This window comes from Vigna unguiculata, chromosome 7, assembly GCF_037176805.1.
Source record: "Vigna unguiculata cultivar grain cowpea cultivar isolate G323 ecotype 2 chromosome 7, ASM3717680v1, whole genome shotgun sequence".
NCBI lineage: Eukaryota > Viridiplantae > Streptophyta > Magnoliopsida > Fabales > Fabaceae > Vigna > Vigna unguiculata.
The window spans coordinates 24,858,919-24,875,192 of NC_140798.1; the positions used below are offsets into that span (position 1 = coordinate 24,858,919).

Consider the following 16,274-nt stretch of genomic DNA (forward strand, 5'->3'; position numbering starts at 1 on the left):
TATGACAAGATCTTCTTGAATCTTTTTAGATACACAACAAACAAATATATCTTGAAGATATTGGATTATTTAGAAGATAATTTTAGGAGATTGCAAAGGATTGATTTGGAAAATTAATACAAATATTAATTGGTAATAATTTATCATATATTTTTAAGTAATTAATTTATTTAATTATAATAGATATTGATATTATCAACCAATTATATTTGTCAAATACTCTATGTCTCCAAATATTTTTAAATATTTATCTTTATCTTTATTTTAAAAGATATTTGAGAGATTTTAGCAACAGAAAAGCCCAATCCAATTTTTATATAAAGAGACCAAGGGAGAAGCAGAAAAGACAAGCTCGGGACTTCGGAGTTTAGGAACCCTTAAGGGGGCCTAATTTGGTTTCCTTTCTCTCTCTATTCTTCTTCTATTTTTATTTTGCATTCATGGAGTGCTGAATTTCTTGGGTTGATTCCATTGTAATTTCTTAATTGGATTCTGATATTAGATTAATTAATTTGTTTGTTCTTTTGATTCTTGTTGAGATTTATTTTCATCTATGTCTTTTGGTTCTTAATTTAGTGAAAGTAATGATTTTTACATTGTAGCAAGTTAGCACGGTGTTAAATCTACATAACATTACAATCGTATGAGTCCAAGGGTTTTTAAATTTTAATTGAGAAGTTACTTTGATTAATTTTAGAAACTTTCATATGATTGCATGAGTTTTTGCTAATAATTGAGAAGTTACTTTGATTAAAGGTGAAAACTTATATTAGAATTAATCAAGAAGTTACTTTGGTTAATTAGCTTTTTACTAGATATAAGAGGTAAAAGAATGGACATGATTAGGATTAGTAATATTTAATTGAGAAGTTACTTTGGTTAAATTTACTAAGATTAATCTACAAAGTTATTGCTTTTGATTGAGAAGTTACTTTGATTAAAAGTAAGGACGCCAACAAATTAATTGAGAAGTTACATTGATTAATTTGAAGTCTTAAACAAAAAATCAATAACAAAAAATCTTTAGGAAACCAATGATGAATCCTATTTTGAAAAAGCAGTGGAATCGGCCTATTTTTCTTTACTATTGATTTTATTTTATTTTTTTATATATTTTCTATTCTACTTCTTTCTTTGTTTATCTTAATCCTTTCATATTTTTATTTTTATTTTATTTGACTAACTCCTTTATATAGATTTTATAAGAACTAACTTGTTAAAAATCAATTCCGTGTTCGTTGGGAGACGACTTAGGGTTAACTTAACCCATACTAATTTTTTTGGCTACTTTCTTAACAATACTGAAGTTGTTATAGATAACACTACAAAAAAAACACTAATTACCGACGACCATATTTCATCCGTAAAGCACAATATTTGTCGGTATTTTAGTTTTATCGACGAACTTTCGACGGCCAAATATTCGTCGATAAAAGGTCAGTCTGTAATATTTATCGACGGATTTTATGTCCGTCGGTAATTACCGACGGATTAGGGCCGTCAGTAATTACCGACGGACACAAATTCGTCAGTAATTATTACCGAAGGAGGTTCCGTTAGTAATTCCTTCGGAAATGGACTCATGAAAATGTTTTCTTGCACACATTACCGACAGATATATCCGTCGGTAAATCCTTCGATTAGAAAAGACAAAACTGCAGAGTCATTTGGGCTTCTGATTTGCCACACCAATTTAACTAATCAGACCTGCCAATTCAACACAATTAGACCTGCCAATTTAATACAGTACAAACCTGCATATTTACAAATTACTCATATAGAGTACATAAATTCATACAAGATGTCTAATAAGAAACTTCCAAATTCAATATAAAGAATGAAACATAACCTCTGCACAACACAAAGTCAAATGTACACTAACTCTAAACATAAATGTCATAAACTCTAATAATCTACATAGTCATCAGAATCAGCAGGGTCTTCAGGGTCTAGAATTGTGTTGGGCTGCACTTGGCTGGGGTGCACTTGGCCGGGCTGCTCAGTGCTTGGTTGGATTGTTGTAGGTTGTGCAGGTACAGGTGCATGCTGTTGCTGAGACTGTGTTAGGTTGGATACAACCTGTCGAAGGACTTGTTGGTAAGGAGGCAGAAGTGTGAGGAGTATGTTATGTAACGACTGAAATTGACCTTTCAATTCTGCATAAGCCTGATCATTTTCTTGCAATCGTTGATCAGTTGCTTTTAGTTTTTCATCAGTTTCTTGTAGTCGTTGTTTGAGGAAGGTAACTTCTTTAGCACTGGAAGTGGATGTAGTAGATTGGGGCTTCATACCACTTCTTCCACCTGCAAGTTGTCCTGTCCCATATATTCTTCCTTTATTCTTACCCTCGACAACCTCAACCCAATACTTTTTCCTAATCGTATCATCTACAGCAGGATCATCAATGATATCTTGTGATCCACCAACACATGAGCCTTGTTCGGATCTGACCTGTGAAAGTTTGTTCTCAAATTGTTCCTATATTAAATAAAATAATGAGAAGTTAGTTAAATAAGATAAAAATTAAAGTTTTCTTATAATAAATTTGAAGTGTTTGCTTACATATGTCCTCCGAGATCTTTCATCAACAAACTGGTCAGTTCCTTTGCGCATATGAGTTTGTTGAAACACCTCATCAATATGAGCAGCTCGTCCTAGCTCCTTTGCCTGTAACCAAAAAAATACATATGCAGAAATTCTAAAAATGATACAATTCCAATAACTTAAGAATGGAGGTTTGTTTACCATACGAATGGCATGCTCATGGGTGGTAATGGAACCCCTAGTGTGTAGGCTTCCACCCTTTTTAGAACCTCGGTTCCTTTGGGCTGTCACACACTTATTGCGGTACGCAGGAGAATTCTAATGTGCCAGCAAATTATTCCAAACATCATCCCCAAGCCAGTAAGGTCGTTGGCTTGCATTTCTAGCCTTTCTAAACATCTCAGATAGTCTATGAGATGCTTTACTGTGAAAATTTTTATGAATTTATGCTTCATGCTCAGGTTTCCACTGCACCTTCCTCTATGACAATGAATAAAGTGCAAATCACCAATAATAGTGAAAAGACAGTTCAATGTTAACCTACAGAAGGAATGAGAAGAGAATAAGTGTAATGATGTGTTACCTTAAAATGTTGCCAGAAATGTTCTTTGTCTTCTGGAGGTATTGCTCCCCATGACGGCCAAGTTGTCATAAATTGTTGCTTAATAGACCGTGTGATGGCCTGGGAAGCAACTCTAGAAGGAAGAAACCTGCATATTCATTAAACAAAAGTCATACAAAAGAACACAAGTTGTAATGAAATAAATTTTTAACTTGATAGAAAGTATTACCCTCGATTAAACGGTTCAATCATGGGTCGCTCATGAAGAGGAGGGTCAACATCAACAACATCAGTAGTATCTGAGGTGCCAACAATATTAGGAGAAGGGACTGATGATGGAGAAGGTATAACAATATTGTGCAAAGCACCAGACAATGAGGGAGAAGGTTCTTGTAGATGAAAGATGGGTGGTGGTATGGGTACCACAGGAGGGGGTGGTGTGGGTACCACAGGAGGGGGTGGTGTGGGTAACACAAGAGGTGTGGATGGGGATGGTGATGGTACAACAGCTGGAGAGGGGGACTGTATGGGTGCACTATGGGTCCTAGTGGCAAGGGGTGGAATGGATGTGGATCCTACAATGCCAGGAATCCTCAGAACATAGCGGGCCTTTTTTGGTGGCCTCTTTTCTTCACGTTTGACTGTCTCCTTCCCTTTATCAGGATTAGATGAACCTCCGAATGTCATTGAAAACTAAGTGAAATTTAAATTATGAGAATATGCTAAAGAAGTGGAAAGCTTAATCATGTATCAATAAAATTATAATCTAAAATTTGCAAGAAAATGAAAAGCATCATAAATATTTAACTAATACACTTGTCATTCAATTAAGTCATAATACAACTCTAATTTTCAATGCAAATGACTTCAATCACTTCTTTAATCATCACCCTCATCATCATAATTTTCATCATCATCATCATTGTCTTCTTCTTCTTCTTCTTCTTCATCATCATCATTGTCTTCTTCTTCTTCTTCATCATCATCTTCTTCTTCCTCTTCTTCTTCATCATCTTCTTTTTCCTCCTCCTCTTCTTCTTCTTCTCCATCTTCATTATCATATTCGTCTTCATCTTCTTGTCTAGGTCCTGCCAATTCTTCAGGATCACCATCAAAGTCATGCAACCCAAACACACCTTCTACTTGAATTATTTCATTGGCATGTGACATTTGATCAACTTGGTAGGCGATATCCTCTTCTACCTCATTTGAATCAATTCGACACTGAGGTTTGGTTTGTATTGCAACACATCACCCACGTTTATCAATACGAAATGCTGGATATGGCACATAATACACTTGTCTAACATTATTTGCAAGAATGAATGGATCAAATGGTTGGTATTTTGAACTTATTTGAAGTTCAACAATATTATACCTAGGATCTACTCTTGTACCTCTTCTTGAAGGATCAAATCATTCACAATAAAAAACAATAACTCTCTTTGGAGAAGTACAAGTGTTGTACTCTAACTCATATATTTTAAGAATGATCCCATAAAAATCATCATAACCACCCTCAATGAGGCCCTTAACGTACACACCATAATTAATTGTTTTCTTTCCGTTTGACCACGCTTTAGTGTGGAACTTGTACCCATTAACAAAGTATATGTGCCATTCTTTGACGCATCTCATGGTCCAATTTGCCAAATCCCTTAGCTCTTGATTTCTAAGACTTAATGGCTCGTTATAAACCTACAAATATTTGACAATAGAGAGTTAAATCAAGTTAACCAAGTTGGTTTCATTAATTAACAAGACCATACTAACTTGATTTTTGAACCAATAAGGAAACTTTGAATGTATGTTGGCAGGAGCATTTGCTTGAGGTATGTGCTCAGCCACAAGGAAAGAACTGTTAAGAGGAATCATTACAATACGTATAAAAGTTGCTTAAAATCATTACAAAACTAGTGATGTTGTAAAAAATTAGATTAGAACATACTCAAGATAATATTTAACTTCAGTGCAATTGATCAACACATGAACATGAGCAGAGTTGAATTCAACATCAGTTAACCAATGAATGGCCTCCTTGCCTGCGTGACGACTAACTTGTTGAAACACTGATAATGTTGATTCAGATGTTTCACTTTGCCATTGTGTATCATTCCTACGATTGCTTGGTAACAACATGAAGTTTTTAAAATAATGAGAACAAAAGTACGTGGTCTCACGATGCAAGTAAGCTGCACAAATTGATCCTTCTACTCTGGCTTTGTTTTTTACAGAACGTTTTGATTCCCCCATAAATCTATATGAACAAAAGGAATACATTAGGGAAGGACATGAACACAATATAGAAAATATAGTAATCATATCACCTTTCAAACGGATACATCCACCTATATTGCACTGGTCCACCAAGCCATGCTTCATATGGAAGATGAATAGGTAGATGCTCCATTGAATCAAAGAATCCTGGAGGGAATATTCTTTCCAATTTACAAAGAATAAGTGGAATATTTTCCTCCAATCTTCTTATTGAATCCCCTTTTAATACTGTTGAGCACAAATCTTTAAAGAAGTGACTAATTTCTATTAGAGGATTCAACACATGCATTGGTAATGAGCTAAACGCAATAGGAAGTAATGTCTCCATGAAGACATGACAATCATGACTTTTCATACCATGAATACTACCTTTTGCAGTATCTACACATCTTGCCAAGTTAGAAGAATAACCATCCGGCATTCTAAGCTCTTTGATCCAACGACAGACTATTTTAGCTTCATCTTTTGTTAAGGTGTAATTTGCTTTTGGCTTCAACAACTTCCCGTTCGTATGTGATTGCAACTCCAAGTCTCTCCGCCGACAATACAAAGCTATATCTCTTCTTGCCTTGTCATTATCTTTTGTCTTGCCACTTACATTCATCACCGTGTTGAAGATGTTGTCAAAAAATTTTTTCTCTATGTGCATCACATCAAGATTATGTCTTAGCAAGTTATCTTTCCAATATGTAAGATCCCAAAAGATGCTTCTTTTAGTCCAATTATGCCATTCTCCATACCCATCCATCCTTGTCACACCACTTTCAAACACTCTTGGAAAATCTTTGACTCTACGCCATACTTGTGATGGGGTCAACTTCGGAGGTGGCCCATCCTTTTCAACTTCCCCTTTCCGAAATGCCTTATTGTTTCTCCTAAACTGATGCTCTATGGGTAAGAATCGACAATGACAATCAAACTAACAACTTTTCCGACCATAAGTTAATGTGAATGACTTAGTGTGCTCCATACAATGCGGACAAGCTAATCTACCGTGTGTGCTCCAACCGGATAACATCCCATATGCAGGGAAATCATTAATAGTCCACATCAAAGCTGCCCTCATTAGAAAATTTTGCTTCCTTGAAACATCATACGTCCAAATACCACTCCACAACTTATTCAAATCATGACATTGTGGGGATATATCTCACTGATTAAGTAAGATATCCAAATACTAACAATACTACAATGTCCTAATTGGAATGCAAGTCCCATGACTATGCAGACCATTTTAGCTAAAATTTTCTTTCTTGTTTTCTTTAGTAGTCTATTTTCAGGTTTTAGAGTCAAATTTTCTTTCTTGTTGACTTTAGTAGTCTATACAATTTACATTCAATTAGGCATTTTTTATCAAACACCTACATACATTCAATTAGGCATTAGGAATCTGTACGTACGAATGCATCACAAAAAATTGAATTCATCTAGGTGGGATGAAGAAGGTCTTTGATGCAAAGCAAATCAAAGTAAAATGTTATAGATATAAACTCCATTGGAGATACAAACACACTTTCACATATCACACACACAAAACAGGAATGACAAATTATACTAAGACAAGATAGGACAACAATATTCTCAATAACAGTCCACAAGACAGATATAAAGTGCATTAAGCCAAACTATATAGAGCACAAATTCAGCAACAAATTACAAATTATATGGGAGAGATTGTTGGCATATATGTGCATAGCATTCATATAAACAACAACACATGAATATACATATATGATCAATTTGAGGCTCTTGCAAACAACACATGAATATATTTATGTACCCACTTACCTCCGTCGCCGGTGCAACAACAAAATTACCACCCTTACGCAGTGCTTTGTTCACGCCAACAAATCTGCCAAAGAATGATATAATATCAAAATTAATTTACAAAATAAATAATAACACCAAATACAAACAAGCAGCAACAACAATACCAAATCTATGAGCACAAATCTGTAACCCTCCTTCATGACAGAAAGAACAATACCACAATTCATAATAGCACAATGGAATGGCGAAAAGAAGAAAAAAATTTGAACTCACAGGCAGCCTCAGCCTCACCGTCAACGTCGCGGCGACGTGAAGATGGCAGTGGCAATTGCGTTCTTCAATCCTCACTGGAGACAGCGTGAACAGAGGTGGCAGCGACGACACCGTCGTTCCGGGCCCTCCAACGGCTGCGAGTCGCAGCGGGTCACGACGGCTTTGGCTCGATTAGGTTCGCCGTTGGTGTTCTGGCCTCTCCAACGGTTGCGGTTGGCGTCGGCAGCGGGTCGTAACAACAACAGATCAAATTAGGTCGGCGTTCTGACCTCTCTAACGGCTGAGGATGGTCGGCGGCGGGATGTGACGGATCAAAGGGGACACAGCACAACACTGGTCGAAGAACCGCGTTGGGGAAAATTTTGGGGAAAGTGGCTGGGGGAAACTGAGATGCTGAACTTATTTAATCGACCAACGTACCGACGGATATACTGACAACTTAATCCGTCGGTAATGGCCAAAAGGATTTACCGACGGAATTATCGACGGATGCTTTGTCTGTCATGAATTAACTACGTAGTTCTGACGGATATATCTGTCGGTAAATTTAACACCGATATCCATCAGTAAATCCGTCGGTAATGGAAATTTTGCGATAGATAAAAATCCATCGGTAATTATCTACCGATAATCCACGCTATTCTTGTAGTGTAAGTAGTATTAATTTGATCACTTGACAGCGTTATCACAAACGAAATATGGAGATGGTTCTGACAGATCAAAAGGTAATGTATCATTCCATTGTTTATATGCATTATATATTTTGTATTTTAGAAAAAAATATATATTTAATGTTATATGCATGATTATGCTGGTCAGGGTGATGTTATTCTTGCTATGATTAAGGAGGAAGACATTAGTACGTGGGAAGACAAACTAAAGGAGGGAGAAAGTTATATAATGCATAACTTCAAAATCTTAAAGAACAGAGCTCAATATAGAATTTGTGATCATCCCTTTAAGCTATTATTTATAGGAGCAATCTCTATACGATCGCTACCAATTGCCAATATACTTGCAAAAGTTTGTGTCGCAACTGAAATCGCGACGGGACGGCGAACCAAAAAATTAAAATTTGTAAACAACAGAGTTTGGAGTCTTTATCATAGTTTATTGTGGAAACTATGGAAAAACCAAAAAAAAGATAAAATAAAGTCTGCGAAAAACCATATTTTGGGTCCGGGAGTCGGTTACGCGTGGGAAAGGTATTAGCACCCCACAATGCTCGTCCTAAGACGGTACCGTTAATTAAATGTGCAAAAGTTATGTGATTTTTCAAAATATTTATTTTCCTAAAAATAATAATAAATGAATTTACAAAAGAAACAAAAATATTTTTTTGGTTTTTTGGGCCCGACTAGGATTAATCCTCGCTCCTAAGTATCTCCATGATGAAGAATCAGGGTTACGTAGTTCTTTATGGAAAAAACTCTTTGGAAAATTATTTGAAAAATGATTTAATTTGTTTTATAATTTTGAAAACCTTTTTATTTAAATTATTTGAAATAAATTCTTTTTTTTTCTAATCTTTTATTTTTTATTTTTTTAATCATTTATAAATTTTTAATATTTTTTAAAGTTATTTTAAAGTAGTTGTGGATGTCATTGCGACGTGAGAAACCAAATAGATATAAAAGAGTAAACAAAGAAAGTTATTTTTTTATTTTTCAGATCATTTGTATATATTTTTTAGAAAAAAAAAACAAAAGTCTAAATGGGATGTCATGCAACACGAGCGGCCGAACAGACACTAAATAAAGGGGAAAAAAATATTTTTTATGATTAAAAAAAATGAAAACTGAAAAAAACTAAATCAAAAGATGAAAGAATTGAGAGAGACGTACCTTACAAAATTTTCAATCTCTCCACACCTTTTCTCTTTCCTTTTTTTTTGTTTCCTTTTCTAATATTTTGTATTTGTTTTTCTAATAGAGATAAATATGAAAGGTGTCTGTGTGGGTGGTAATGAGATGAAGGGAGAGTGTAGAGAATGTTTTCTTCTCTTTTTTCTACCTCCTTCAATATGTTTTTTTAAAGAGAGATAGAAAAAGAGGTGTGTGTAGGAGTGGTGATGAGAAAGAATTAGAGAAGTATATAGAGAATTTCTTTTCGGTCTCCCCCCCCTTTTTTTTGTATGATAGAGTGCATATTTATACTCACACCTTGCAATATCAATGCAATCTCAGTCTTAATTGTAATGAAAAATATAAGGAAGGAGTTGGTCATGATAGCAACACATTATGAGAATCAAATCGCAGCAAATCAGAGCACAAAATCAATCTAGATCATTAATATTGATTCTAACCGTCAACAAATCAGAGAACAAAATCAATCCCAATTAGTAATATTGATTCTTAACATTTGAAGATATTTTGCTTCTAATCATTACAATCATATCACTAATTTCTCTTTCAGAAACAAAGGGTATAAAATATTTGAGTTGTTGGGCTCATGAAAAGAAATATGATAATTAATAACAAATTGGACCTTTCCTTCCATTTTCTTTTTTTATTATTTTTTTCATCTCTCTTTTTTTCTTTTTTTTTTCTAAAATTAAACTTTGAAAATCTTTGAAGAAAATTTTGTTTCACATTTTTTTATTTTCCATTAACTAAAAAACTTTATTATTTTTTATTTTTTTTTGAAAACAAATTTATTCACCCGGACGAAATTGGGTGTTGACAGTTTGGAAGTTCAAAAGTATAAAGGATATCATTGATGGGCAATATTCTGCAGATTTGTTGGTTTGTAAGTTTTTTGTCATTCATTCATATATACTTCTAACACCATGGACGTTGATGTATATGACGATATTACACCAGAATTTTTAAATTCATTGAGAACATCAGGATTACCAAACCATAGTATCAGACTGAAGGTTAGGACCCCAATTATGCTTTTGAGAAATTTGGATCAATCTGAAGGTTTGTGTAATGGAAGTAGATTAATAGTGACTAGACTTGCAAAGCATGCAATCAGTGCAAAGATTATAACTGGAAAAAACAAAGGAAATAAAATTTACATTCCACATATGTCTATGTCACCATCACAGTCACCTTGGCCATTCAAGATGATTAGAAGATAATTCCCAATCATGTTATCCTATGCTATGTGTCGTAACCGGAATCGCGACGGGACGACGAACAAAAAAAAAAGGAAACGGGTTTAAAAAAAAGATTTGGAGTCGCCACCATAGTTATTTCTGAAAAACTATGGAAAACCATAAAGATAAAATAAGTCTGCAAAAAACCATATTTTTGAATCTGGGAGTCGGTTACGCCTAAGGAAGGTGTTACCACCCTACAACGTCTGCTCGAGGACGATACCTTTAATTAAAAATGCAAAGTTGATGTGGTTTTCAAAATGTTAATTTTTTCCAAAAATAATAATACAATAATGCTAAAATGAAACAAAAATTTTTTTTTTTTAATTCTTTGGGTCCAACAATGATTGATCTTGGTCCTACGTATTCTCATTAAAAATGAGAATTAGGGTTACGTAGTTTTTTAAAAGATATTTGGAAAACATTTTGGAAAATGATTTGATTTTTTGAAAGTGAACCTGACAAGGACTGACCTTGCTCCTACGTATCTCGCAATGGAGAATCAAAGATCACGTAGTTCTTAAGAAGATATTTGTTTGAAGAAGGGTTGACTTTTTAATTTTTTTAGAACTTTGTATTTTTTTTTTTGTATTTTTGAATTACTTGAAAATATGTCACACGACGCGACCGGTCGAACAGACACTAAAAGATAAGGAAACTATTTTTTGTATTTTTTGAAAATAAGTGTCACACGGTGCGGGCGACCGGACAAACACAATAAAGTGAAAAAGAAGATTTTTCACTTTTTAGATTGTTTTCTATTTTGTAATTTTTATAATTTTCAAATATTTTGTTTTTTTAAAAGAAAAAAGAATAAATAAAAATATGAAATTTAATTAAGAAGGATAAGAGTGGAATACAAAAATATAATGGTGCATGAATAACGTAGGAGGTGCATGAAGTAAATCAGGTGTGTACAATAAAAATGGGAGTGCAACAAGTAAAATATAAAACAAGCCCAAAAGTGACAATAAAATATGCAAAGGGAGTGGGGTCAGTAAACATGGTGGTGTAGGAAGTAGTAAGAGTAGTGGTGTTTGCAAGCAATAAAACCCAAAACAAAAATACAGAGCAAGGGGAGTGGGAATAACATCCAGGGGGTGCACAAACGAAATGGAAACAACACAAAAAATAAATAGAGGGGTGCAAGAAGAATTATGGGGGTGCAAGGTGCAGAAAGTTTGGTCAGCCCATCTTCCCTTTAACAAACAAAAAGAAAACCCTAATTTTCATTTCTCTGAAACGAAAGCCATTCCAACAGAGGCCTGCTCGCTGTCGCTTCGTCCTGCTTGACCAGAGGCCATTACCGGCGACTCTCCGGCGACGACTCATCTTCCATCTTCTTCTTCCGCTAGACTTTCTCTCTCGTCATTGTCCACCAAAACACCACCTTTGTCTCTGTTTCACCGTGCCATCCCGCGATTGGCTTGCCAGCAATGCCAACCGATGTCAGAGATGTCGACGAGAACCCAAGGGTGCTCGTTCTTCGTGCTCCTTCATCTCAGGTGTGACATAGAATAGCTTCTGCGCGAGCACCATTCCACTCACGACTGCGCGACCCTGCCATTCGGAGACCATCATCATTCAGCCTATTCGAGCTTTGACTCGCCGACTCTCTGCTTTCTGATTGTAGGTTGAAGGTGATGGAAGAATGGGGAAGAAAAAATTGGTGTTGGATGAAGGTGCGAATATGTGATTAAATATGAAAGCCGAGATGGATTTTGGCTTATTTATGTGTGAATTGCGTGTTGGTGGAAGTGAGTATGGTGAAAGGTTAACGGGTGATGGATTTTTGATGGGGATGGATAATGGAGGTATTCATGAATAAGCTGGAAATCAAGAAGAAAAAGAAAATGGTTATGGTGGTTACGAGTGGATGAAATGTGAAGGAATTGGGATCTCACATGTGATGAAAACATGAATGGGTCTTTTTTGTTTTATTAGTTGCAGGAGAGGATGAATTTGGGGTTAGATGATGGGTTGAGGAGCTTGGTTTTTGTCTATTTATTTTTGTGCAGGATTAAATAACACATTTACAAACATGGTGGATATGGTGAGTAGAGGAGACAACATGTTTCCAGCATTCAAGTAACATCACTCAAGCACGTTTCCATAAAACACAACTTTATAATGAACAATCCAACAAATAAATAATGCTATACTAACACCACATCAGTTCATGCCAACATTAGTTATGTTCATGCTAAAGCGTTCAAAAGTGTACCTCTTATAGATCCTCTCCAATGCATCTGGCAGTAAGCAGTTCCTTCTCATTGTTGTCACTGATTTCTATTGCTCTCCTTCTCTCCTGTATATTTGCTTTCTCTCCTTTTTTTTTCTTTTTAAGATGTGTATTTGGACTCTCTTTTGTAGTAACGTTTCCCCTGTATTTGTTTTTCAATTTGATTCCCCTCCATCTATGTGGTTCATTATGAATTCCTCAGGCAGAGGCAAATAAAAAATCCAACTTAAAGTCTCTGATCCCCTGTATTTCTTGAGCCGTGCGAGAAGTGGAAAGGGTGGTTGCTTCATGCAACTTAACCACCCTATCTCCTATCCACTATAGACACCAACTTTTCATTTTAGTACACTAACTAATAGTAGGTCAAGCTAACGCATGGAGACAAGCACCAAATGGGGAAAGGCCTAAGAGTACTGAAGTTCATTTGTTATTGAAATAATCTACTTAATGAAAATATAAATTTGGTAATATATATTTTTAATTTATTCAAAATTTTTGGTTATTGAAATAATCTACTTAATGAAAATATAAACTACTGGAAGAAAATAATTTAACAATTACGAGAGACAATTAGTAGAGATAATTAGTAGAGAAAATCAGTAGACGTACTCAATTTAATACTAAATAATCAGGTCTTCATAAATATACATGCCAACATACCAAAATATATTAATGTTGACATACAAAATATTGGAGATGTGCAAATCATGAAAACGAAAGATAAAGAAATTGTTCATAGGTCCCATACATTTGTTTCAGACACCAAAATATTAACAAACACTTCCATATCCTAAATCTTCAAAATATGGATCACGTTCTTTTCGTTATTCTCTACCATAAATCTTATACGATCACCAACAGCCAACCCATTTTCCTTACAGAATTTCTTCCAACCACATGTGAGATAACACTCAAATGTACTTCCGCCTGTCCAACAAATTTTGAAGTTCCAGTATTGTGATTGCCCATTTGTCAGCACGTAGGTTTTTCGCCTCTTCACCAAGCATTGTTTTACAAACTTCGCATCCAAATACTACATTCAAACAAAATGTTTTAAAACAACATAAATATAAATGAAAATTATAAACACATAACTATAAATATAAACCATACCAAAGAAGATGCTTGAACATCATACCTACTTAATATTTTCTCACAATCAGCAAAACCAACTTGAACTTGGGTGTTGGAAGCATTGGCCAAATCTCTCTTATAATACATTTCAATTCCTTAGGCCGAGAAGATCTTGTGAAGACAGATATTGTTTCCTACATAATTTAAATGTAGTAAACAAGGAGAACTCAACCCATAGAATGAAACGTACCGACAAAAACCAAACAATACCATCCTCCCAGCCTCATCTATGTCCACATATATTTCAAACTTGTGACAAAGGATCATACAATTTGACCGAATCGTTAAAGGAAACTTTATGCTCATAAAATATTTGGAAGTGATCGGGCAAAGTTAACAAAAATTATCAAAAGAATCAACAAAAAGCCAATATTGGCAACAATATCTATAATCTACACTACAAATTATAATAAAACTGGACTAAAGTTGAATACCGTGTTTGGGATGAACTGCACCCTAAATGCTTGGAAAAACCTTATTGAGGACAGAGGGTTACATGCAAGAGCATTCTTTCTTCTACTACGATACTCAACATCATTCCAGTCCAAATTGAACACCCTTATGCGAAAGTATCGAACACCACATCGTTAAGATCATAAAACCTCATTATGTCCTCAATTGCACGGATCTATCTTTGAGCAAGAAGAGTTTCTTCAAACTCTATATTGATCACGTTTTCTTTCGGATCACTGAAAAAGTTTGTCCCCATGATTTTCCCCATTGTTCATAAAAACCTTCTTCAAACTCTAGACAGTCCTGTGATATAGAAAACCACAACGATCCATAAAAATAAAAGCTTTGTACAAAAAATAAAAGAGATGGTTGAAGCAGACGATCATAGAAAAATTAAAACTTTGGTCCAGAAACTAGGTCTACACATGAAACACAAAAAAACTTAAAGAAAATGAAAGATGCAAAGGGACAAACCTCTGAGGGTTCCATGACCATGATGGAGTTCTAGTAGAAATTGGTAAAGCTAAAAGGCTTCAAAATAGACATTTGATGGTTGAACCCTGCTATAACTGGTGTGGATGACTCATTTCCTTCTTCCTTTCTGAACAACCACAACCATAGTGATCCAACTTTCTTTTAAGCAAACTAAATGAAACGTCTGCACCAAATCAAAATGTCCTGGCCATATATATCAACATGCTTCACAAATATCAGTCTGTACACGTCTCGATAAGACATAATAATTCCTCATTTGCCACCATCTCTTCATATTTTCATAAAAATTTTATTTTCAATTTAATTATATTAATTGTACCCAAGAAATCATGTTTATCTTAGTAACAAGTGGTCTTGATGGTAATAATGTTGCATTAATTGTATAAACATGCACAATTATTTTCATGCTCTTTTAGCCGCGTAATCATCTATCTTATATTATAGGTAATATGAAAATGCTTCTCAATTATAATTTCATATATTCCATATTATGAAAACTTAATTTATTATTCTTTTCATAATATATATATATATATATATATATATATATATATATTTCCCTTAACACAATTTATAGTAGAAAAAGTAACAATATATATTATGGATATGTTTTATAGTATATAAATTTTTTATTATTTTTAATTTAATTTTATCTAATATTAATTAAAAATATGTAATGACAAATAAAAAAAATAATTGGTGAAGAGTTACATCTAGAGATTGTAAAATGAATTTTAATCCGTTAGTTAATCTGCCTCGTCTCAAATTCATCATTCAAATATACTTAAAAAAACATAATATATAATAATAATTAATTCTTTGTAATTATATTAATTATATATTTATTAAATCAATGTCATCATTACATATACTTAAATTACAATTAAAGTCTTCAAAATCATTTAATTATAAATAATTGATTTATAGATAATAATATTAAAATCTGTTTTCAAAATAACAAAATTAAAAAAAAAAAACATGATTTGTGCGTATGCATGGGTCTCCTACTAGATATCCATTAAAATTAATAACAACTTCAATATATAATTTCACAATTTATTAATTTTTATCTTTTTAAAAATAGGTCTCAATCGACGCAAAATTAAAATTTGTCTGTCTAAAACTTTGATATAGTTTGATCTTTCAATATTAAAAATAAATGAGTATAGTAATTTTAACCCAACTGCGATAAATATTTTTGACCTATCAAACATGTTTTATGATGATTTTTGAATAATGTTTTAATATGTTCTAGCTCAAATATCACCATGAAAGCACTGTTTAACAAACTCCAAAAAAAGAATTAATGTCATTAGGTTAAATGGACTATATCTATTCAACTTTAATATTTGAGGACCAAAATATATAAGTTTGTGACATGAACTAATCCCAATTTCGCATCCAAGTTTATGACTAAACAT

General features: G+C 33.9%; 1 protein-coding gene, 1 long non-coding RNA gene and 1 pseudogene across 2 annotated transcripts; all 3 read right to left on the reverse strand.

The window, feature by feature from the left end:
• Positions 1-3,365: 3,365 nt before the first annotated feature.
• LOC146884701 (uncharacterized) lies at positions 3,366-4,744 on the reverse strand (annotated as a pseudogene).
• Positions 4,745-4,750: 6 nt separating this feature from the next.
• LOC146884702 (uncharacterized) lies at positions 4,751-6,608 on the reverse strand (the record flags this gene model as incomplete). The annotated part of the gene is made up of 4 exons (XM_085675982.1): positions 5,434-6,608; positions 5,055-5,363; positions 4,880-4,964; positions 4,751-4,804 (listed from the first exon to the last, which is right to left on the reverse strand). Coding segments are annotated over exons 1-4 (1,146 nt in total), but the record flags the coding sequence as incomplete, so codon positions are not given.
• Positions 6,609-11,477: 4,869 nt separating this feature from the next.
• LOC114190832 (uncharacterized) lies at positions 11,478-13,163 on the reverse strand. Its single transcript, XR_003605864.2, has 2 exons — positions 12,754-13,163; positions 11,478-12,358 (listed from the first exon to the last, which is right to left on the reverse strand). It is a non-coding gene; the product is annotated as an uncharacterized LOC114190832 (long non-coding RNA).
• Between the last annotated feature and the right edge of the window lie 3,111 nt (positions 13,164-16,274).